This window comes from Kogia breviceps, chromosome X (assembly GCF_026419965.1).
Source record: "Kogia breviceps isolate mKogBre1 chromosome X, mKogBre1 haplotype 1, whole genome shotgun sequence".
In the NCBI taxonomy this organism is placed as follows: Eukaryota; Metazoa; Chordata; class Mammalia; order Artiodactyla; family Physeteridae; genus Kogia; species Kogia breviceps.
In genome coordinates, this window is record NC_081330.1 from 101,671,483 (window position 1) to 101,694,470 (window position 22,988).

Genomic DNA, 22,988 nt, shown 5'->3' on the forward strand with positions numbered 1-22,988 from the left:
ATGTATCGGATGGCAACTCAAAGCATATACAGCATCCAGGACGACCTTGCCCAGCCCTGCAAGGTGTTGCCACTTAGCTGTGCGTTAACTACGTCTTCAAAAGGGCTCTCCACTTCAATCAAGCTGCTTCAGGATGACAGGGAGCATGGTAAGACCAGTGAATTCCATGAGTCTGGGCCCATTACCTCACTTCATTTGCTGTGAAGTGAGTTCCTTGATTGGAAGCAGTGCCGTGTGAGATACCATGATGGTGGGTAAGGTATTCCATAAGACCACGGATGAGAATTTGGGCAGAAGCATGTGGACCGAGAAGGAAAAGCCATATCCAATATGTCCATTCAAGTAACCAGGTAGACTACTCACAATCCTGCCTACTGGAAGGATTCTCCCTCACTGCTGTTCTTCAGGGCTGTGAGAGAGTAGGGCAGTAATGCTGCCACTCTCCACTTTAAGGCAGTACCTACACGCCAGGCAGAACTATCTGAGGCTTTTCTTCCTCGGTCAACTGGCCATTGGGAACGCTCCATCAGTCCAGAGATGGGGGCTGGAACACAGAAGGTAATGTAGCAGAAGTAGGGGCCATAATCATATGGGCCACTTCCTAATGCAACTTACTTATGCTTTCCAGGCCTGCACGAGCCTGATTACATATGTATCACTTCCATTTGATGGTGGAGTGCTGCTACGAATACCCAACTGTATGGCTTGGCTAGTTGGACAACACTAGTTCAACATGAGTGGCTCAGGCTACATGGTAACTTGGTGGTCCACAGTTAAGCATTTCATCTCTATGAAGGCCCAGTAGCAAAAAGCCAAAAGTTGATTCTGAAAAGGGTCGTAGTTATCCACCAAGGATGGCAGGGATTTGCTGCAAAGTTTTAAGGGTCGGATCTTGCTTCACCTAGAGGGGCTTGCCAAAGACTTCAAACTGCATCTCTATTGGCATCAGTAGATCTCCTGGGTCACATGGCCCAAGTGACAGAGCAGCTTACAAAGTGGCCCAGACATATGACAGCGTCTTCTCTTGTTCTGAGCCCCACTCAAAACTAGCATTTCTTAGGTCATATTCATACAATGTGTAACCAAAGAGGAAAATAAGAGGAATTCTTTCAACTGGGCTTTGTTTTAAAAGTCTCTGAGCGAACCTGCTGTATTAAAAAAAAAAAAAAAAAAAAAAAAAAAAGCCTCTGAGCGAGCCTCTGATTGGCCAGCCTGAGACCTGTATTAACTCCTCTGATTACAGTGGCCTGGGGCTCAAGTTCTACTGACTCAGCCTGATTCATGGAACCACACCTATGACCGAGATTTGGAGTATCTGTGGTCGGCAGATCCCTCCAAAACCATATGAGCAGTTCCTCAAATGATGTTTTTCTGGAAATTCACCACCAAGCCCTTCTCAGAGGTGAGATAAGGCTCTGGTAAAGTCGAGTAGCCCTTTTCTCTGGAGAAGTCTCTGAGCATATTTCAGAAGGATTACTCTTCCCTTCTCCCTGCCAGAGCAGGAGGGGGCTTTCTTGGACCTTCACCATGAAAACCTGGTAGGGTTCTTGGAGTTAAAGCCTACAGCAATGTGGGAGTCTCTGCTATGACTTCAGCCCCCAGGAGTTTCTCACTCTCCTATCAGTCCGCACTCAGCCGCCAGCAATTTTTCTAAATTTCCACTTCGGTGTCCGTACCAATGTATGGTTCCCGCACATCTGCTCCAGGTAAGCAGATCTCAGCTGTGACTGTCTGGCTATGCCTGTGTTTCCAGATAGTGATGGGTGGTGATTTGCCCCGAAACTCAGTTCTTTGTTGAGTCTGAGAAAAGTCATGGATTTTTCTGTTTGCCCAGCTTTATCTTGTTGTCAGGACAGGAATGTTAACTTCCAAGCCTGGCCACTGAAACTGAAAGGCATTAATTTCATTTATGAATCTCTGCATCCTTGTATTTCTCAATTCTCTGTATGACCCCCTATTGCTACTTTAGAAAAGCATTCTTCTTGAATCTTTTACTGAATACACCAAAGAGATATTTTCTTTTTTTTTTTTTTTCTTTTTTTTTTTTTTTTTTGCGGTATGCGGGCCTCTCACTGTTGTGGCCTCTCCCGTTGCGGAGCACAGGCTCCGGACGCACAGGCTCCGCGGCCATGGCTCACGGGCCCAGCCGCTCCGCGGCATGTGGGATCTTCCCGGACCGGGGCACGAACCCGTATCCCCTGCATCGGCAGGCGGATTCTCAACCACTGCGCCACCAGGGAAGCCCAAAAGAGATATTTTCTAAAACTGCTTTCCCTATTCTGTAGCTGATTATTTGCACAAACAAGGTGTTTTTCCTTTGAATCTTTAGAATCAAAGTATTCCCGTTCCCTTAGTGCTGCAGAATTTTTTCATCCCTTAGAGCTTGTGTTGTTGCATTCTGAATATTTCTTCTAGAAAGGGAAGAAATCTCTTTAAGCCAAGGGATGGTAAACAGATACTATTCTTGGACTGCCCTTAGCTTTTTTTGATCTTGACCTTGAGCACTCTTACCTTATCCCTCTGGGATCTAGATTTTTAACAGATACCAGAGAGCAAAAGTACCAGCCCAATTCACCCTACCCTTCTGGCATTCATTTAGCATGATTCCAATAGACTGAGGTCAGATCTCCTTGTCCTTTGCGTCTTGAGTTCTTGGAAACCTGGAGAGTTTAGTGTGGTCTGTAGATTGTATAAGTACAGGATGGAAAAGACTAAATCCACTATAACTGTGCTACTCAAAGTGCAGCCCCTAGACCCGTACTCCTCTCTGACTTGTTCCCATTTTATTTTTCTAGTGAGTCATGTTTATTGATTTTAGAAAAGCCTTGATCAAAAATGGATTGGGAATTTAAAAATATTTTTAGTTATACATATATATATATATACATTCTTTTTCATATTCTTTTCCATTATGGTTTATCACAGGATATTGAATATAGTTCCCTGTGCTAGACAGTAGGACCTTGTTGTTTATCCATCCTATATATAATAGTTTGCATCTGCTAATCCCAGGCTCGGACTGGGAATTTTTGAAAAACAGTCCTTCACCGCAGATAGTTTGAGAAGCACGGTCTTAGGTCGCATCACTCCTGAGTGTCTCCTCAACTTTTATTCTGCCAACCATTTCCCAAGGTACAGTGAGCCACCAACGTGCCCCTTAAACTTCAGGTCCTTTACTCTGGAAGGATGTGGGAAAAGAAGAACTGGTTTGCGAGGGTGGGGGGATATGAAGAGGTGTTGGAAGGTGGTAGAGGCACATGGAGGGAAGGGCCTTGACTGACGTGCTCAGGAAATCTCTCGCCTGCAGTAGGTAGGGGGCTGCCAGGTTCTCCTTCAATGGCGTCTCGGAGTCTACAAGTTCAAGGAAGAAAGTGGAGGGGTGGGGAATCCTGGGACTCCTTTTCCTTCCTTCTCCACTGTGGGTCACTCTGCTCTGAATCAGGGGCAAAGGCTGTGCTGTTTCATCCAGCCTCCTCCACACTGTACACGGTGGAAAGACACAAGCGCCCCCCCCCCCACACACACACCCGCCAGACCTTGAGGGCTGTGTTCCCTTCTCCTCACCTTCGGCGCTTTGCCCAGCACTCGGAATGCTTCAGAGGACAGAACAGGCACTGTCAGCAGCGCCCTGAGGTGCCTGGGAAGTCTGTCGTAGACTGTAGGCAACTAAGTATGGTAGGTACTACTGAGAAGCCACGTTTCCCGTACTCTGCATCTGTGTGGTTGGATTTTGAGACCTAATGTAGGGCATCATATTTATCCTTATTACCTTTTAATGTTCAGAGTCAATACAGCATTCCTGCCTATAGAGATGCTTGGAACCTATTTCTTGCCTATCTTTGTGTCTCATGCCAACAGCATCTTTTCCCAATTCGTTAGTAGTTAGGACCAGCAGGACAGGAAGAGATCAGAGCTCTGTGGCCCTCCCTGAGTGGCTTCTCTTCCTGTTTCCATCCACTCATTACCCCATCTTCTGTGTTCAGTTGTTTGATAGATTACGAATCTACTTAACCATCCTATTGTCTACCAAGATATTGTGGGATGGATGGATAATCTCTTCTCCTAAGCTTCCTTCTACCCTCATCCCTTCTACCAGAGAGGCCTGGTAATAATAATTATTATAATAAATAAAAATAAGTTATTATAACTATTATTATAATAATAATTATAAATCTGATTGGAATTTGTTCTAAAGTAGCAAAGAAAGCAACTCCTAATATCGAATGTGGTGTTGTTTGTAATTCAGCCAGATTCAGGGGACAGGAGAGGACCAGGTGTTCCTTGTCAGCCCAATAATAGAATGTGTGCTGCGTTTTGTGAGCAAAGCTTGCTTCAGAGGTGATATAGGAAAGGAAGGCCACTGGAGAGACTAACCTGGACCTCGAATTTGGGGTGCCCATTAACCTTTACTCAGGGGCCCACAGCAGTGGTTCTCGACTGGGGCCAATTTTTCTGCCAGAGGACATCCGGCAGCTTCTGGAGACATGTTTTTGGTTGTTACAACTGAGAAAAACGAGTGCTTGCTACTTGCTCTCTGGGGCATAGAGGCCAGGAATGCAGCTCAACATCCTTCAGCACACAGAGCAGCCACCCTCCCCAACCAAGAATCCAGCCCCAAATGTCAACAGTGCCTGGGTTGAGAAACACTGGCTTAGAATTTATCCCGTTCTAAAACCTGCACCACTGAGCATGGAGGCACAAAACTATCCATCTGTTCAAATGCCAGGCCACATCCCTAAAGATTCTAGTTTCATTGGTCTGGGGTCGAGTCCAGATAGGGTATTTCTCTAAGGCTCCTCCAGGTTACTCTTGTGTGTGCACAGGATTGAGAACCACTCCCTGGAGAGTCTGGTGTGATGGAGGCCACAGAAGAGCCTGACCTCCCTCATTGTCCTGTGATTAGAGCGTTATTGAGGGGTTGTTGGATCCTTGAAGAGGTAGCAGTTAATGGAGAAACCCGCGGGAGATGGAGAGAAGTTCCCCGGGGAACTGGAGAGGATAAGATGGAAGTTCAAGGCCGAGGTTTTTGTGAGAATTGGGAAAAGAGCACACCATCTAGATTTTTTTTAAAAATCGAAAACCTCTGGATGGATGTTCCCAGGGCCCTAAGCCTAGCTAACAGACCAGACTGCTGAGGCGAGGAGAAAGCTGCCCTTCCACAATGAACATGGCCTCTGCCAAGGCACAGGCTTCTTGTGACCCCAGAAGCAGCTGGATTTTGGCACCCACTTGCTCCTTCCTCCGGGGCCTTCGTGCAGTGCCCATATTACACGACAAAATGCAGCAGCCCTAGTTGGAATCTGCCTTAGCTAAGATCTCCTTCGGTCAGGAAAGGGGCGAGGTCCTGCCTTAGGGGTTTACAAAAAAAAAAAAAAAAAATTGAGAAAGCCTCGAAGAAGAAACCAGATCCGTCCTGCAGGCACCTAGAAACACTTTCCTGACGCCAGGCCACAGGGTGGAGGCTCCAGGCTGATCGTGGTGTCCTAGGGGTGATTGCGAACAATCCAGGAAATGGGGAAATCTGGTTGCAGGAAACTATAACAGCTGGATTCCCGAGGCTGTGGGTGAGACGGGGAACTTTCTGGGCCTTGTGTTCGCCCATCAGCCGACCCTAGAAAGAGTACCTCAAGCCCCATCCCAAACTGCAGTGCAGCCGGCACGAACTCTTGATTCATTCCCTTGCAAAAGAGAAACCAAAAAGCCGTAGCAAGGACGTTGGCGCCGGCAGAACAACACGCCTAAGTTCAAATCCCCGCTCTGCCCGTAACCATGAACCTGGGCAAGTTTCTAAGCGTAGTTCCGTCTTGGATAGCATGGGCATAATGACGCCGAACTTGGGCCGTGGTCCGAAGGGTCAAACCCGCGAACTTGGCGATAATAACCTGCCGCGGTGGGCCATTCTTGGACCCCCTCGGTCATCCCTTCTCTTTCCGTGCGACTCACGCAGCTTTCTGCACAGATGATATTGTGGTAGGGGCCCCGGATCTGGGAGGTGTTTCTCGGCCACCAGTGTGTGTATTCGTGGTGAAAAGGCGCGCAATTGGGGAACAAAAAGATATTTTAGGATAATCCAGTTTACTAGGGCACGCCCCTGGCGCGCTCAGGCCCCCAGAGGGGGTGCAGGAGTGTCAGCCCCGCTTCCAGAAGAAGCGCTGGCACAAAAGGAGGGGGGTGGGTCGGAGCCCCAGCCGCGCCAGCGCTCCGGGGAGGAGGAGGAAGGAGGGCAGGCCCCGGGCGGGCGGGCGGGCGAGAGGGAGGGAGACAGGCGAGAGGAGGAGTTTTCCAGCTTGGCCTCCGCCGGCCGCGCGCAGCCCCTCGGTCGGGTTGGTCTCCTCCCGCCCCCGGGAAGCGCGCCGCGCAGCCGAGCCGAGCGCAGTGCCGGGCGCGCCATGGGGAGCCCCGCACTCCGGCCCGCGCTGCTGCCACTGCTGCCGCTGCTGCCGCTGCTGCTACGAGTCCCGCCGAGCCGCGGCTTCCCAGGTAGGGTCGGCGGGCCAGCCTCCCCAGCTGGGCGCCGGGACCCTCGGCTCCGTCCGGAGGGTGGTGCGGGGGCTCCCTTTGTTTGCGCGGACTTCGTCTTTCGCCGCCCGGGGGAGCGGGTAACGCGGAGCGGGGCTCGCGTCCGGGCACCAGGAGGGGAGAGCGGACTGTCATCCCGTTGCCGGGCGCCGTGAGCCGGAGGACCCTCTGCGCCTGGGGTTCCAGGGGGACCAGTCAAACCCTCGTTGGCGCTGGAGGCGACCAGGAGAAGTTTGGCCGCGGGTTACTTTCTCACCCCGCCGGAGTTTTGCCTCTCACACAGTTGCCTGCGGCCGGGGACCAGGTGGCTGGCAGCTGGTGCTGGAAGGAGCCCCTACCCCCTCCCACTCGAGGCCCCAGGCCACCCCCTGGGGCTGCAGGGCACGAGCCACAGTAGAAAGACTCTCGTGGAAGGCCCGGGCGGAGCCTCTCCCGCATCCCCCAACCCCCCCTGCTGGGGATTCCGAGAAAGTCTGCACCTCCGGGAGAGAGGTGCCAGCTGAGAGCGTTGACATGTGGCAGGCGCTTGGTTAGCCCCAGGGAAAGAGGACTACACATGCGGGCTCTGCTAGACAGGGGGTGTGGCTTCTTGTTGCTGGGGGGCGTGGTCTGTAGCATCTAAGGGGACCCTGGTACTTATTAGGACTCTTCTGGTGTGGACAAAACCTCCTTTGGAGATGCCCTTTAAAAAGCTCCAGCTGACTCCCTCATCCGAGAGTCTTAAGATAGCAAAGAGCTTCGGGGAGGCTGGGGAACATGGATGCACCCCTGTCGACCCGGAAAGGAGAAGAAATCCATGGGCACATTTTAGTTTCGTGTTAATGGGAAAGTGGGTGACGTGGCGGGCAAATATCTGGCTTTACTTTCAACACTGTGGGCGGTTTAAGTCTGGGGTCTGAGAAACGAACGAACCTACCGAGTTCTGGGTGAAGGATGGAGGGGGAGGGTTCCCAGATAGCACGCTTGGGAGATGTAGGGATGGCTGCTGGAAATTCCTTGCACATCCCCTTATGAATGAATGAATCAAACAAACGTGTAAAGTGATATACAGGAACATTTGCGTTTTGAACTGTTGTAAGTGTTAAGCTTTTTGGTAGGAACTGATTCAGGGCAAAGTGGAGAGGAGACTTTATCCTCTGTGCCAGGCAAGTGCCAGTCCCCTGTTCCCTGGGCAGGTTAGTGCCCCCGCCCCCCAAGCAGGAGTCGGGTTAATATGAACCTAGAGGGGAGGGGGAAGCCAGTACTGGACAGGGAGAAGAGGGAGAAGTTGAGAAGCTAGAAGCAGCCTTTCCTGCTGACCTGGGAGGCGTCTCTAAGCCGCCTGTACATGTATCTGGTGGAGCCTTTCTCAGTCAAGGGGCCTCTTCTCTTTTTCCATTTGACCTTCCTCCCCTCCCTCACCCTGCACTCTGCTCTCCTTCCCTCAGCTTCTACCCTTATACAGCGTAGCTTGCTGCCAGGACCCAGCCACCCACAGAATCGTGGGTTTCCAGCTTGGGCGCTCACTACTTTTGGGAACTGGCCCTGGTTGGCCCAGCTCCCTCTGGCACCAGCCTGCAGGCTGCCCCCAGGTTGGCACGTCCCAATGGGGTCTTTCAGGAAATGTGCTCTGCTGGGGCTGTTGATTCCAACGGAGGGGATTTCAGTCCAAGCCAGAGGTTTCAGAAGGCTGGGGAGGGGAGACTCTCTAGGCCTGTGGGTCCCGAGGCAAATCATGTCTGCTGAGTTCACCCTGAGTGCTGGGTGACAGAGATTTTGAAGATCATTTCAGAGGCAGTCTCTTAGCAAGTGGACATTGTGTCTCTGGTAAGAGGCCTGGAATCAGGAACCTCTGAAAGAGGGAGATGGGGATCTAGGGCCCCATCGGCATCTCCCCTCCCCACTTATATAAACATCTGAGATTTAAAGGCAAATCTGTCAGAGAGAGAGAGAGAGAAAATTATTCCCATTCCCACTTCTAGAAGGTCTCTGGAGTTCTTCCATCTTTGAATCTGATGCAGCTTTTCTGGCTCTCTGATTTATTCTTTTGCGGCCTAGCAAAGGCGCAGTGTCTATAAAAACCCACATGAAATGTATGGAAAATTCATAGCAAAGTTGTCTGTTGGATTGCATTTGTATGCCTATAAGATAGGATTCTTACTCTGTTCTTTGTTTTTGCTTTTATTTAGGTATAATTGACATATAACACATTAGTTTCCTATGTACGACATAGTGATTCGATATTTGTATACACTGCACAATGATGACCACAATAAGTCTAGTTACTATCGGTCACTGTACATAGTTACAAAATTCTTTTTTCTTGTGATGACTTTTAAGATCTACTCTCAATACAGTATTATTAACGATACTTACCATTGCCGTACATTACATCCCATGACTTATTTATTTTAAAGCTGGAAGTTTGTACATTTTGATCCCCTTCACCCATTTTGCCCACTCCCCTCTGGCAACCACCAGTCTGTTCTCTGTATTCTATGAGCTTAGGTTTTGCTGGTTTGTTTCATTTTTTAGATTCCACAGTATATTAAGTGAGATCATATGGTATTTGTCTTTCTCTGACTTAGTTCACTTAGCATAATGCCCTCTAGGTCCATCCATGTTGTCACAAATGGCAACGTTCCATTCTTTTTTTTATGGCTGGATAATATTCCATTGTATGTGTATACGACATCTTCTTTATCCATTCATTGGTTCATGGACACTTAGACTGTTTCCATAACTGGGCTCTCGTGAATAATGTTGCAATAAACATGGGGATGCAGATACATCTTTGAGATCCTGTTTTAGTTTTCTAGTTTTTGGAGGAAACTCCATACTGTTTTCCATAGTGGCTGCACCAATTTACATTCCCACCAACAGTGCACAAGGGGTCCCTTTTCTCCACATTCTTGCCAACACTTGCTGTTTCTTGTCTTTCTGATAGTAGCCATTCTGACAGGTGTGAGGCGCTGTCTCATTGTGGTTTTGCTTTGCATTTACGTTTTATTATGTTCTTAAATGAACTCTTTATTTATTTATTTATTTTTGGCTGCCTTGGGTCTTCGTTGCTGCGCGCAGGCTTTCTCTAGTTGCGGCGAGCGGGGGCTACTCTTCGTTGCGGTGCACGGACTTCTCATTGCAGTGGCTTCTCTTGTTGCGGAGCACGGGCTCTAGGCGTGCAGGCTTCAGCACTTGTGGCACGTGGGCTCAGTAGTTGTGGCTCGCGGGCTGTAGAGTGCAGGCTCAGTAGTTGTGGCACACGGGCTCAGTTGCTCCGCGGCATGTGGGATCGTCCCGGACCAGGACTTGAACCTATGTCCCCTGCATTGGCAGGCGGATTCTTAACCACTGCACCACCAGGGAAGCCCTGAACTCTTGAAGCCTCATTTACATCTGAGATTTTGGAGGTTCACTGCACCTCCTTCTGAAAGCAAGGCTGAAGATGTAGAATGAATGCCATGGCCACTAAGAAAGGCTCCATGAATCTGATGCCTGGAGAAAACTGGTAAAGTAGTGTGGTTTCACCAGCCAGGAAAACCGAGTGGGGTTGGCTAAAAGCCAAACCAGACCACACCAGCCAAAGCAGTCTTTTAAAATGCCACATTTGGAGATAAGTATTAGGAACTGAACACCTGGCTCAGGATATACAATTAAAGTCACATCAGGAGCAGGTTAGGCTAGAAATTTCTATTTGGGTTTAAAACATGTAATCAACTGACAAATTCCTGTGCATTAAAAAGGAGAATGCTGGGGAGAGCAGGGCAGTTTCTTATTGATAACACTTTCAGTACAGTATCCTGCTCTTACTGTCTCTCATTTCCCAGATTTGTGAGCTGAAAGAGACACCAGAAACCATTGCTAAAGCACTGTCTTCAAACCTTCCTCACACCATAATTGAAATATTGCCCTTTTCTTTTCGGTGATTTCTATAACATTCTCACTTTTAGTCTCTCTTATAACAACTCATTCTACTTTTTCTGGCCAGATACTGCTCTTTTAAGTACAGTTTTACTTCAGTACTGTTTTTTTTGTTTTTTGTTTGTTTGTTTGTTTGTTTGTTTGTTTTGCGGTACGCGGGCCTCTCACTGTTGTGGCCTCTCCCGTTGCGGAGCGCAGGCTCCGGACACGCAGGTCCAGCAGCCATGGCTCACGGGCCCAGCCGCTCGGCGGCATGTGGGATCTTCCCGGACCAGGGCACGAACCCGTGTCCCCTGCATCGGCAGGCGGACTCTCAACCAGTGCGCCACCAGGGAAGCCCAGTACTGTTTTGTTTTTGTTTTCGTTTTTTTTAACATTTTAATTTTATTTCTAATTTTTAAAATTGAAGTAACTTTAGTACTGTTTTGATCACATTGCTCTCCTACTCAAAAACATAGAGCAGGACTTCCCTGGTGGTGCAGTGGTTAAGAGTCTGCCTGCCGATGCAGGGGACACGGGTTCGAGCCCTGGTCTGGGAGGATCCCACATGCGGTGGAGCAACTAGGCCCGTGAGCCACAATTACTGAGCCTGCGTGTCTGGAGCCTGTGATCCGCAACAAGAGAGGCCACGACAGTGAGAGGTCCACGCACCGTGATGAAGAGTGGCCCCCGCTTGCCGCAACTAGAGAAAGCCCTCGCACAGAAACGAAGACCCAACACAGCCAAATATAAATAAATAAATTAATTTTTAAAAAATAGAGCAGAACTTCCCTGGTGGTGCAGTTATTAAGAATCCGCCTGCCGATGCAGGGGACACGGGTTTGAGCCCCGGTCCGGGAAGATCCCACATGCCGTGGAGCAACTAAGCCCGTGCGCCACAACTACTGAGCCCGCGTGCCACAACTACTGAAGCCCGGTGCGCCTAGAGCCCGTGCTCCTCAACAAGAGAAGCCACCGCAGTGAGAAGCCCGCGCACCACAACGAAGAGTAGCCCCCGCTCGCCGCAACTAGAGAAAGCCTGCGTGCAGCCAGGAAGACCCAACACAGCCATAAATAAATAAATAAATAAATAAATTTATTAAAAAACAGGGCAGCTGCTCCCTGTCCTCAAGTTAACTAGGAAGTTCTCTGATGTTTTCAGGGGACTAAACAATTTGCCCGCAGCCTAATTTTCCAGTCCTTCTCTCCTGGCTTCCTAAAATCTGGCTAAAGTAGACTACCTGTTTTTATAGACCTGGAGTCCCATTTTCCCTCTTTTTGGTGATTACTGCTTTCTGCACCAGGAATGCTTCCCCGCAGCCACATGTCTGTCTAAATTCTGCCCATTGTCCAGCGACACCCCCCAGTTCGATGAAACTTTTACTTGATCCTTTGATGGGGCAGCTTCTGCCTTCCTTTAAACACCCACAGTGTTTCATATCTCTCTTGTGATATTTATCATACATGCCATACATTACAATGAGCTATGCATTCCTTTACACTTCTAGATTCTGAGCTCATGAAGGAAGGGCACTGCTCTGTCTTACCTCTCTGTATTTCCCACGGTGCCTAGCCAAGACTCTGGAGCCAAGTGGATATTTGTACTTATCGAGTTAATTGTTCCCTGCAATTCGGGTGACAGACCATTGGCCAGAGGAGCTGAGAGAAAGACGTGTGCAGGTAAATAGGGCTTGTGCCACCATGAACCTACATAGACAGGGACGATGCCTTGCTGGCTGTAGAGGTTTGCTTTTAAATCCATGAACACCCTCCCTTTGAGCAATAACCTTCTCCGCTGGGGGTTGTAAGACGAGAGACACTGCAGCCACAAGCCGGAGTTTGCATTTATTATTTTTGTTGGCCGCTTTGCTAGAGCCCCTTCCAAAGGGGTTGAATGGTTTCCTTAGTCAACGCAAATATGTGTGCTACATCAATTCCCCTTTGAGAGAAGGCAACTCAAATGGGTAATTGAAAGTGAAGATTGAGTTTCGCGAGAAGAAGGTTGGCTTTTGCCAGATTGTAACATAGTCTGAAATTCTAGCAGCCAAATTATGATCAATACCCAGGTTAAGGATTCATTTCCAAATAGCAGTGTGAATAATTGCCTTGCCTGGGTTCCAGTTCATAGGGAATTTCTCAAGCCAGCCCTTCAGTTCTTTATTTTTTCTTCTAATTTTTATCGGAGTATGGTTGATTTACAATGTTGTATTAGTCCTCAGTTCTTGATTGTGTGATTTCTTGATTGTCGGCTTTTATTGGCCATTGTTTATGGGGTCTTTTAAGCCTGGATCTTTCTCTTGGATATTTGAATTATGCCTTCTCTCCTGGAACCTTGGCTCTATCCAGAGACTTTCTTTTTAAAGTGGACATGGAGTGGGATAGGGAGGGTGGGAGGGAGGGTGATGCAAGAGGGAAGAGATATGGGAACATATGTATATGTATAACTGATTCACTTTGTTGTAAAGCAGAAACTAACACACCATTTTAAAGCAATTATACTCCAATAAGATGTTAAAAAAGTAAAAATAAAAATAAAATAAAACGGAACCTTAAAAAATAAAAAAATAAAGAAAAATAAAGTGGACATGGAAGGATGGAGTGCACGGAATACTAGGGTGAAAAAGGTAGGGAATTCCTTCTGTCAATAGCTTTCTGTCTTGTGGGGAAATAGACACCAGGTTATCCATGGGGGTAAATATTATAACACAGATGGGTCGACAAGCCCTGGGAAGCACAGAGAGGAGCCACGCAGAAACCCTGGGCCCAGAGATCGTGGAATGATGTTGAGTGATGCTGATGCCGGTGGTAGTGACAACTACAGGCCCAAGGAAGGTTAATGCAGGGTGTCTCTGGGCTTCCTTCTCTAAGAACATTTTGAAGTTGGAGACAAAAATCTGTGTGGGTGTTCTTTTTCTGGGGAGAAGGCCCTATCCCAATTCCAATTCACTACTCACCCGATACTTTTGTGAATTCTCTGAGAGAATGTGCACTTAATGGGCATAAAAGTCAGCATAGAAAGTATGATGAAGTTGCCAGAGTAGGGAAACTTTGAACCAATGATCAGGTGACCTCCTGAATTATAACCAGTGGTACAATTTCCCATTCTCCTCATTTAAAAATCGACACCAAACAAAACAGTCATAATCATAGGTGGTAATTCCCTGCAGGCCTGGGCTCCCAACTTGTACCCCTCACTTAGCACAGTGTCTGGGCCTTGGGGCAGGATCTTTAATGGATATTTGTGGGTTGATTGAATGATGGAGGTAATTGTGACAGGGAATCAACACATTCTATTTCAATATCCCTGCAGGATTTAACCAGAATTTCCAAGCTGCTAATCCCCAAAGAAAAAGAAATGCGAGGTATCAGAGGCAATTTGCAGGACTCTGAACGAAAGATCCATTTGGACAGGCAACAAGTCGGGGCAGAGTTAATTGCTGAGGCTCTTGAATTTCAAATCACCCTAGGACAATATTCTAGGAGACTTAGAAACACCAGGGACTTTGGGGGGAGGGGGCAGCATTTTTCAGATAAAAGATTTAAGGATAAAGCTTGTTTGAGAGAAAAGTCACTGGTAGCTTTGCTAAGCTCCCAAGTTGCCAGGATGATAATTGGTTGCACCTGGGTCTTACGGGCAACACTCTAGCCTCAGAAACTTCTGGAGCCGTCATTCCCGAGCTGAGTGATTCACTGCCCCGTAATCCTTAGCTCATACTGCATGCCTCTTTATACGTTGTTCTCCAGGGAGAAGATAAATGGGTTTGGACATAGTGGCTTGGATTATCCCAGAGGTTTGGTGTTGTAAATTGAGTATATTGGTTTTAAAGCTTTTTTTTAAATGAGTAATAGATCCAAACATAGAATTTGGGGGTGGACTTTCTGCGTTGGCCTTGAAAGATCATTGCCCTGTTTCTTCTGCCCTGCTCTTACAGTGACCTGTTGTGTGATGGGTTCCATGCTCTTTCCCCTGTTGTCACTGGCTCTTTGCAGCGTCTGCCCAGTTATGGCTGATGAGCATCTATCTCTTCCATGCCGAGCGCAGCCCAGGACCCTCTGCTGAATGCCTCTGGCCTGCCGCTAGCTGTGTGGGTGGCTGAGCTGATGACCCTACCAGTCCCAGGGATTCAAGAATGTTCCAAAACACTGGTTAAATGAGGGCCACGGGGCGAGCGAGAATTGAGCCGAGCTTTGGCAGGCCCCTGGTGGAGTGGTGAGGAAGCGGTGGCCTGGCCATGTCCCCGGCCTTCTGAGACTCTGCCCCCAGTGTGGCCGTTCTGTATAGGAACTCCGACAGACTTGTTGCCACTGACTCAGCATTTGTCACACAAAGGCTCCGGTTCCTTTAAATATCTGAGGTTGAAATCCCGTTTCCATTTCGATTCGAAGTCCGCTTTTCAAAGAGGAGGATCATACTGTTTCACCACGAGCTACTCACAGACCCGACGGCCTTAGCCACGTGGGCAGGCACTGGGGTCTTGTTCATTCTGTGTCCTTGTGGCCGAGCAGGGAGCCTGGCCCCCTGGGGACTCTCGGTGGGTCTCGGTGAAATCTGCAAGGAAGCACACCTGTGGCCGGGACTGCTGATTGGGTGTCTCGGGCTCTATCTAGATGCCCACAGGAGTTTCTCATCCACATCCAGGCTCCCCTGCACGGGCCACCTAATTCATGTGGCATCTCAGCCTGGGAGGGCGCCCGAGACGGAACTCCCCACATCTCAGTGATGAGTCTCTGAGGTTCAGCAAGTGGAAGGGATTTGTCTGGGGTCACACCGGGAGTTAGAAGCAGAGCTGGCCTTAGAACTCAGTCCGCCGACTCCAGGATTCCCTTTCCTCCACAGGTAGGGACAGAGTTCAGTTTCTGAGCGGCCACTACACATTAGGCACCGGGCCGGGCGCCAGGGATAGGCAGGCAAGGGTCAGTGGTACCTTGCGCACTCACGGAGCCGTGCCCTGGTGTATTTCCACGTGGTTGTTCATACCAACACTTGGCTGCAATCTCGGAGTCTCACACCCGGGGCTGCTTGGGTGTTCCTCGGGGTTCTGAGAAGTTGCTGCCCCAGAGCTAGCCCTTGCCACCTCTGGTCGAGGTCCCAAAGGATCTCTCTCTATGCCACTTGCTTTGAGCACCCCAGCTGATATGTCATGCTGTTTTTAACAGCTTTATTGTGATATTATTCACATACCGTACCATTTCCCCATTTAAACCGCTTCAGTGACTTGTATATTCACGGAGTTGTGTATCCATCACAGTTTTAGAACATTTTCATTACCCGCCAAAGAAACTCCACACCCTTTAGCCATCACTCCCCACCCCCTCTCCGTAGCCCTAGTCAACTGCGGAAGTACTCTCTGTCTCTATAGATTTTCCTATTTTTAACGTTCCATATAAATGGAATCACACAGTATCCTTTCGTGTCTGGTTTCTTTTGCTTAGCATAATGTTTTTAAGATTGATCCATATTGTAGCAGGTATCAGTACTTGACTTTTTTTATGGCTGAATTATATTCCATTGTATGGACAGACCACATTTTATCTGTTCATCAGTTGATGGACATTTGAGTTGTTTCCACTTTGGGGTTATTACGAGTAATGCTGCAGTGAATATTCATACACAAGTTTCTGTGTGGACATATGTTTTCATTTCTCTTGGGTAGATCCTTAGGAGTGGAATGGCTGGGTCATATGGTAACTCTATGTTTAGCCATTTGAGGACCGGCCGGTCTGTTTTCCAAAGTGACTGTACCCTTTTACATTCCCATCAGCAGTGTGTGATGGTTTTGATTTCTCTACATTTTTATCAGCTCTTGAGATTATCTGTCTTCTTGGTTAAGTGATGTCATGAAAGCTCAGTTCATGAACAGCATCCACTCAAGGGTTGAGTGACAAAGCAGTGTCTGTGCTGCCAGCTGTGGCAGCATATTGGTGAGAGTCATCTAAGGATGCCTGCCGCCCTCTCACTGCTGGCTGCAGGGCACGGCTAGTCCATAAGTTGCCTTTGGGTGGATTAGAAAAAGATGCCTTGTCTAGGCACGTGTAATGCGTGGGCACAGGGCTTGGTCAGGGGACAGACTTTGTGCAGAGTAGGAAAAGGATAGAGGGGCAGGCCCAGAACTCAAGACTCAAAGAGTGGAGGGCAGCAGGGTGTGAGACCCCACCTGCTCTTTGGATGGGTGTGATGGTGGGTGCTCTGGTGTAGACAACTCCCTGGACACCCATCTGTGCTGCAGTCCTGGGTGTTAGTAGCTCAGCCCCAGGTAGGAAAGAGCTATGGGCGCCATGTGCTTTGACAGCTTGCTTCTATTATAAAGAAAAACAAAACAAAAAGCTGTGCTTGCGTGTCAGCGGCATCCTCGCGAGCTTGAATCCTTGGGTCACCTGGGAGCCAAAAGCAAGCAAGTCAGAAGCTCAGGCCCCACCCGAGACCTAGTGAATCAGCACATGCATTTCAACAGGGTCCCGCAGATGATTCTTATACACAGTGAAATTTGAGAAGGACTGATCCGCTGGGTGAGTTCAGCCCTTTACCAAGACGGGGTGGCTGGCCTGTTTATAAGGGCCGCCCAATAGCCGTCCTCCCCTCCTCTCTCCCTTCTTCCCTTGGCTTTGCTGTCATCATGGCATCTTCTAGACTTCCTTTCCTAAGTCCCCGACATTCCTGAGATAAGCGTGTACAGACTTTCGTTTTCTGCTCCCTCTTCTAAGTCAAAAACAAACCCAACTCTTCTGGGGGCCCTCAACTTCATCTCCTTTGAAGTCCTCCTGCCTGGAGTGCGGCCAGCAGTAGCAAAGCACATCTTCGGTGATGGGTAATAGGGTCCTCACATGCCTTTGCCCAGCAGCTCAGCTGCAGCTTAGAAATAACTGCAGCTCTTTAAGAAAGGCCACACGAGTGTGATTAGGGTGGCCCCTGCCTCTCTAGCAAAACCCTGTCCTGGGATTGAGAATTCCTGCAACTGACCAACCCTTAAAGACACAGGGGCTACACATCTTTGTGCCAGAGACCGACGCTGCCGGGCTTAGGGAGAAGGCAGCCCCTTGGAGGATGGATGAGACTGACACCAATGGGGAAGTCAGGAGAGCACACCCCCCTCACGTGAAGCCCCCCAAACTCCCCCGAACTGGGCAAGTCAGGAAGACTGAACCGTTAGCACTAAAAGAGGGGCCCTCCCACCGTTTCAGGGCTTTGAGTGAATACATAGTTCCCAGCCCAGCAGTGGTCTTGGCTTGGCCCAAAAGTTTGTTCGGGTTTTTCCATAAGATGGTATGGAATAACCCAAACGAACTTTTGGGCCATCCCAAGATTTGGACAGGCTGCATCGGGATTACCCAGGGAGTCTGGTGAAATGAGGTTTCCCTGATCCCCCCTCCTCTGTGTGTTTTGCTTTGGCAGACCTGGGGTGGAGGGCAGCAGTCTGTGGCAGGGGTCTGCGAACTAAGTCTTGCCAGGCCACATAGCACCCCAACTCCTGGTTTTGTATGACCAGTGAGCTAAGAATGGTGTTAAAATTTTCAAGTGGTTGAAAAAAATCCAAAGGAGAAGACTACTTCATAACACGTGACAATTATCTGGAATTTAGATATCTGTGCCACTGGAACCCAGCCACACTCATTTGTTTGGGTGTTGTCTGTGGCTACTTGGTGATAAGTGGCTGAGTTGAGTAGTTGTGACAGAGAACATATGGCCTGCAAAGCTGAAAGTTTTACTCTCTGGCTCTTGACACAAGTTTGCCAACCCTTTAATTAGGGCCTTGCTACTTAGAGTATAGACTGAGACCTGATTGGCCTGGGAGCTCTACAGACATGTAGAAATCAGACCTATGAAATCAGAGCCTCCCTTTAACAAGACCCCTAGGTGTTTGGGGCTCCCTGCTCCTTCACCATGAGGCTCAGCTCGGGACTCCTCTTAGCCTTAGTCAGGGGGTCTTTTAAGATGCCTAGGGCAGCATGCTATAACTAGCCCTGGACACATTTATCTGACAGATAACTGGGTGTTTCATTTTCTCTGTTTGAGGCTTGGTAACCTCCTGATAGCCTCTAGAAACTGGGACCCTGTTTATTCTCACCAATTCTTGGCCAAGGCCTAGGGTCCTGATCCAAAGCTGTAGGCTGACTGGCCTTGGCTACCTCCTGAGACTTCCTGGATGCTGCATGGGTTTCTGGACCGCAGGCTCGGGCCTCTCCAGACCTGCTGCCCTGCCCCAGTCCTGCTATATGGTGTGGCCTGAAGCCCGTCACTGCCCCTTACCCCGATCGCTGCTGAGGCCTTGACTTGGCTATCTGTCTCTTGCCGGTGGCTGTTCCTTCAGGAGCCTGTGATCTTTCTGCTGGTCAGGACCATCCCTGGTAGAACATTTTCCCAGAGTGGCTTCCTTGAAGCGCTGCTTCCCAGAGAGATTCATAGATGTTCTCTGGGCAGCCGAATGTATGGTAAAGAAGTCCCGTAGGTTTCTTTACTGCAGGATGGCTCAGGGTCATCGATATGCTAACGTAATTGCTCCCCTCTGGGAGGGAACAAACAACAAGGACCACAGAATCTGAAAGTGTGGTCCTCAGACCACCAGCAACAGCAGTACCTACAAACTTAATAGATGCATAAATTCTCATGCCCCACCCCAGAGCTGTTGAATCAGAAGCTGGGCCTGGGGGAAGGTAGGTCAGCAACCGAGTTGTAGCAAACTCTCTAGGTTCTCTCGAATGTGAGAACCACTGGTGTGGACCTTTCCAAGTTATTTTCTCACAGCGTCTTAATAGACTAGTGTTTCTTATTTGTTGTTTTTAAAGGGAACCGTGTTTTGGGTTTCAGGACAGGACCTTTGGGAAGGTGACATTGAATGTCCTGAAGCATTTACTGGTGGCAGTGAGCACTGAAGGCTAAAGAGGGGAAAGAACGCAAAAAAAAAAATCTTTGGGTAACACCATCTGTCCCACTTCTGGCCTGCTAGGCAGCTGTGTGCCTACTTGGTTAGAAGACGTTTCCTCCAGTTGAAAGCTACCAACGTTTGGCTGTTGTAAACGTTGTGTTCTTTGCAATGTTTTTGTGTATTAAAATGTGAAGAAAGCTGGGAACAGCCGTTGGGATGTATTTCTCTCTAAACATTGTCTCTTTTCAGAACACTCTTCTTTCCTCTTCTGCAGAATTGCCTCGTGCAGGTCCCGAACCCATCTTTCCAGGTCAGTCCGGCCCAAGTGGCTTTTGCTGGTGCCCTTGCCCACAGGGAGTGGCCCTCCTTCTGTCCATGGAAAGTCTCAGGAAGCTTTCAGATCTGAGGAGGTGGTTTGTCCCCAGACAGAGCCTCTTAGCCCAGGGTAGCTGTGCGTTCCTTCTCAGAGCTCAGCTCCCTCCCTTTCATTCTAGAACTTTCTCCTTTGCTATCAGGGCCAGTGGTGTCACAGCCTTGGACCTGCAGGTGAACGCTTTTCATTTCTTTGCCGTCAGAGAGTTTGTCAATGCTGTGCTGTCACTTAGTTTGAAAATCCCAGTGGCAGTGAGGCTCGAGCTTGAAGGTGAGAGGAATCCCCCGAGTTCTCTTGCCCATATCTTTTCTGTGTCTTTGTTTAAATGGAGGTGAGGCAGCTTCTTCTTCTTTTTTTTTTTTTTTTTTTTTTTTCCGTACGCGGACCTCTCACTGTTGTGGTCTCTCCCGTTGCGGAGCACAGGCTCCGGACGCGCAGGCCCAGCGGCCATGGCTCACGGGTCCAGCCCGCTCGGCGGCATGTGGGATCTTCCCGGACCGGGGCACGAACCCGTGTCCCCTGCATTGGCAGGCGGACTCTCAACCACTGCGCCACCAGGGAAGCGTGAGGCAGCTTCTTGATGTGGTTTCACCTTCTGAGCAGAATTGTAAAGAAGCAGAAGCACCACGTTTGTCAGGAAACAGAGGTGATGTGATGGCCCCCCAGTGTGAATGTGGAGCAAGAGGGAGCTCGAATCCAGCCTCAGCATCTCCCTCATCCAGTGCCTCGATCAGGATGCTGAAGGCCTCGCTGCAGCCTCCCTGCTTTCTTGGATTTTGACTGTGTTTCAGTTGACCTCTGTGGAGGACAGTTGAGCCTTTGGAAGACCATGTCCGCTGTTGCTTTTGTTCCGCTGTCTGGTTTTACTTTAAAGGCTAGACCTTTTTTTTTTTTTTGGTTCTGGCTGTGTTGAATGCCAACAGTTGGCCTCCAGGGCTTCGGGAATGCCCTTGGTGGGAACCGGAGTTGGCATCTGTTGAGGGCCTTTGCTTTGTGCTGATCTCCACAGAGTTAGGTGCGTGACTTTTTCCTGTTTTGCCTCTTTTCCAGCTTTAGACAATGAGCCAAAAATTAAATAATAGAAGGAGACTAAACTGGGGAAAAAATTTCCCTTGGACAAGGGTAATGCCTTCATTTATAAAAGTTATCCTTTTAACTTTCTTTTTGTTGGCTGTGTAAAATATGACCAAAATTAAAATGGCACAAGCCACATGCTGTCTTAATTGTCTCTGCTAATTCAAGGCAGAGGGCCTGGGGACGGTGGGTACCATCAACTCTGCCTAAAGTTGTCCCTATGGGGTCTTGTGCAAAAGAGCTTGAATGGAGGATGGAACATTCTCTCAGGTGAAGCAGCTGTAGAAGCAAGGACATCTCTGAGACCTCATGCCTGGCGGGGGTCACTCTCTTACCAGCCCCCCACCTTACCACTATTATTTTCTTTTCCTGGATGAAATAAAGTTAAAAGTGGAAGAGTAGCCTTAATGGGGAAAGAAATTACATAAAGCTGAGGTTTGGATGCAAAAGAGGGAGGAAGAGTCCCCAGTAGGATGGAGCCGCGGTTGCCCAGCCAGCGGTACATTTATTGAGTTTCCTCCCTTCCCTGCCTCTCTTCCCCAGTCTGTCATTGTGATCGTGCCTCCCGGGATGCCTCCCAAATGAACCACCTGCACCTTATCTTAGAGTCTTCTGGGGGCATTCACACAAATAATGGCTCAGCTGGAACTTAACCCAAGATTCAAAGTTCTTTCTACTGCTGAATTGATGCCTGCTGAATAGAGCTGTCTAGGTTAGGAAGCAAACTGTAAGGCAGACTTCTACTAGGAAGCTTGAGGAGTGTTTCAGTCAGCTATTGCTGTGTAAGAAACCATCCTAAAACTTAGTGGCTTAAAACAGCAACCACCATTTATTTGTTCATGGTTCTGCAGTTTGGGCAGGGCTCAGTGGGGATGGTTCATCTCTGCTTAATGTGATGTTGGCTGGGCCCGCTCATATGGGGCTGGCAAATCCAAGATGGCTCCCCTCCCATGTCTGGCACTTCATTTGGGATGACTGGAATGGCTGCGACGGCTGGGCCTCTCTCTCTACCTCTTTGCAGTCTCCTACTCTCTATGTTCTCTCTCTCTCTCTCTCTCTTCCCCCCACACAGTTGCCTTTCTCCCCAGCAGAGTAAATGGACTTTTTAACATGCAGATGGATTCCCAGGGGATGAAAGCCAAAACTGCCAGGACACTTAAGGCCTAGGCACATAACTCCTGTCACATTCTATTCATCAAAGCAAATTGCAAAGCACACCTGCTTTCAGGGTGGTGGTGGTAGTGGATAGATTCCACCTCTTAAGATGGGAAGAGTGGTATACATGTGCAGGATGGGAGGAATTGTAGGTGGCCAACTTTGCAAGCAATCCACTACAGAGCTGGTTTGGAAGAGTGTATTGGAAATGTGAGCTTAATTTCCCAGGATGTTTCCTGGGAGCATTCTGATTAATTGCTGGACCCCAGGTTAGCTATCCAAATGTATTAGGCTGTTTAGCTACAGAATGTGGCATGCCCAGATTCATTGCAAGTCCACAGGACGGAATAAATGCGTAGTCCTGGGAATATCCAAGGTTCATTTTCCAATGCTGACTGGTGCTGGCATCACCTTTGTTCTTTACTCGCTAGTACTTCTCTCTCTTATTTTCATCAAAGGCACACTTTATTAAAGAAGAGGTAACTCAAAATAGATCATAGATTTAAATATAACACTACAGCTATAAAACTTCTTGATGATGATATGGGAGAAAATCTTTACAAACTTGAGTTAGACAAGGCTTTCTGAGTTATGACACCAAAAGCATGATCTATAAAAAGTAAAAAAAAAATGTACTTCATCCAAATTTAAAACTTCTGTTCTTTGATAGACAAATTTAAGAGAATGAAAAGACAAGCCACAGACTGGAGAAAATATTTGCAAAGACATATCTGATAAAGAATTTTTATCCAGAATATATAAAGAGCTCTCTAAACTCAATAAGAAAACAGGTAACCCAGTTTAAAGAGTGGGGGAAATATTTTAACAGACACTTCACCAAAGAAGATATATGAAAAGATGCTCAACATCATTATTCACCTACTAGCTGGATAAACTTGACCAACCCGGGTCCTACTTTTGTCTGCCAAATGTGAACAATGCCATCTGCTCTCTGATCTGTGATGCACTGTGCAAATATAAGTTATGGTTAGAACTCCCAAAAAACAACTTGCACACATTTCTGTTCCTTGTAGACGGCTGACTAGCCATTTTCTCTCTCTCCCTCACTGGACTTTACGTGACAGACACCCACAAATTGCTGACCATGACTGTTAGGTAACCACTGG

General features: G+C 48.4%; 1 protein-coding gene across 2 annotated transcripts in view; it reads left to right on the forward strand.

Moving 5' to 3' along the window:
* The first annotated feature begins 6,192 nt into the window (after positions 1–6,192).
* SRPX (sushi repeat containing protein X-linked) overlaps positions 6,193–22,988 on the forward strand; it is a 110,611-nt gene continuing 93,815 nt past the window's right edge. The window contains exon 1 of one of the 2 annotated variants that reach the window (XM_059049887.2): positions 6,193–6,480. In XM_059049887.2, coding sequence (XP_058905870.1) covers positions 6,390–6,480 — 91 coding nt within the window. In that variant the 5' untranslated portion in view covers positions 6,193–6,389. The remainder of the gene's footprint in view (positions 6,481–22,988) is intronic. The other variant, XM_059049886.2, reaches the window with a different exon arrangement.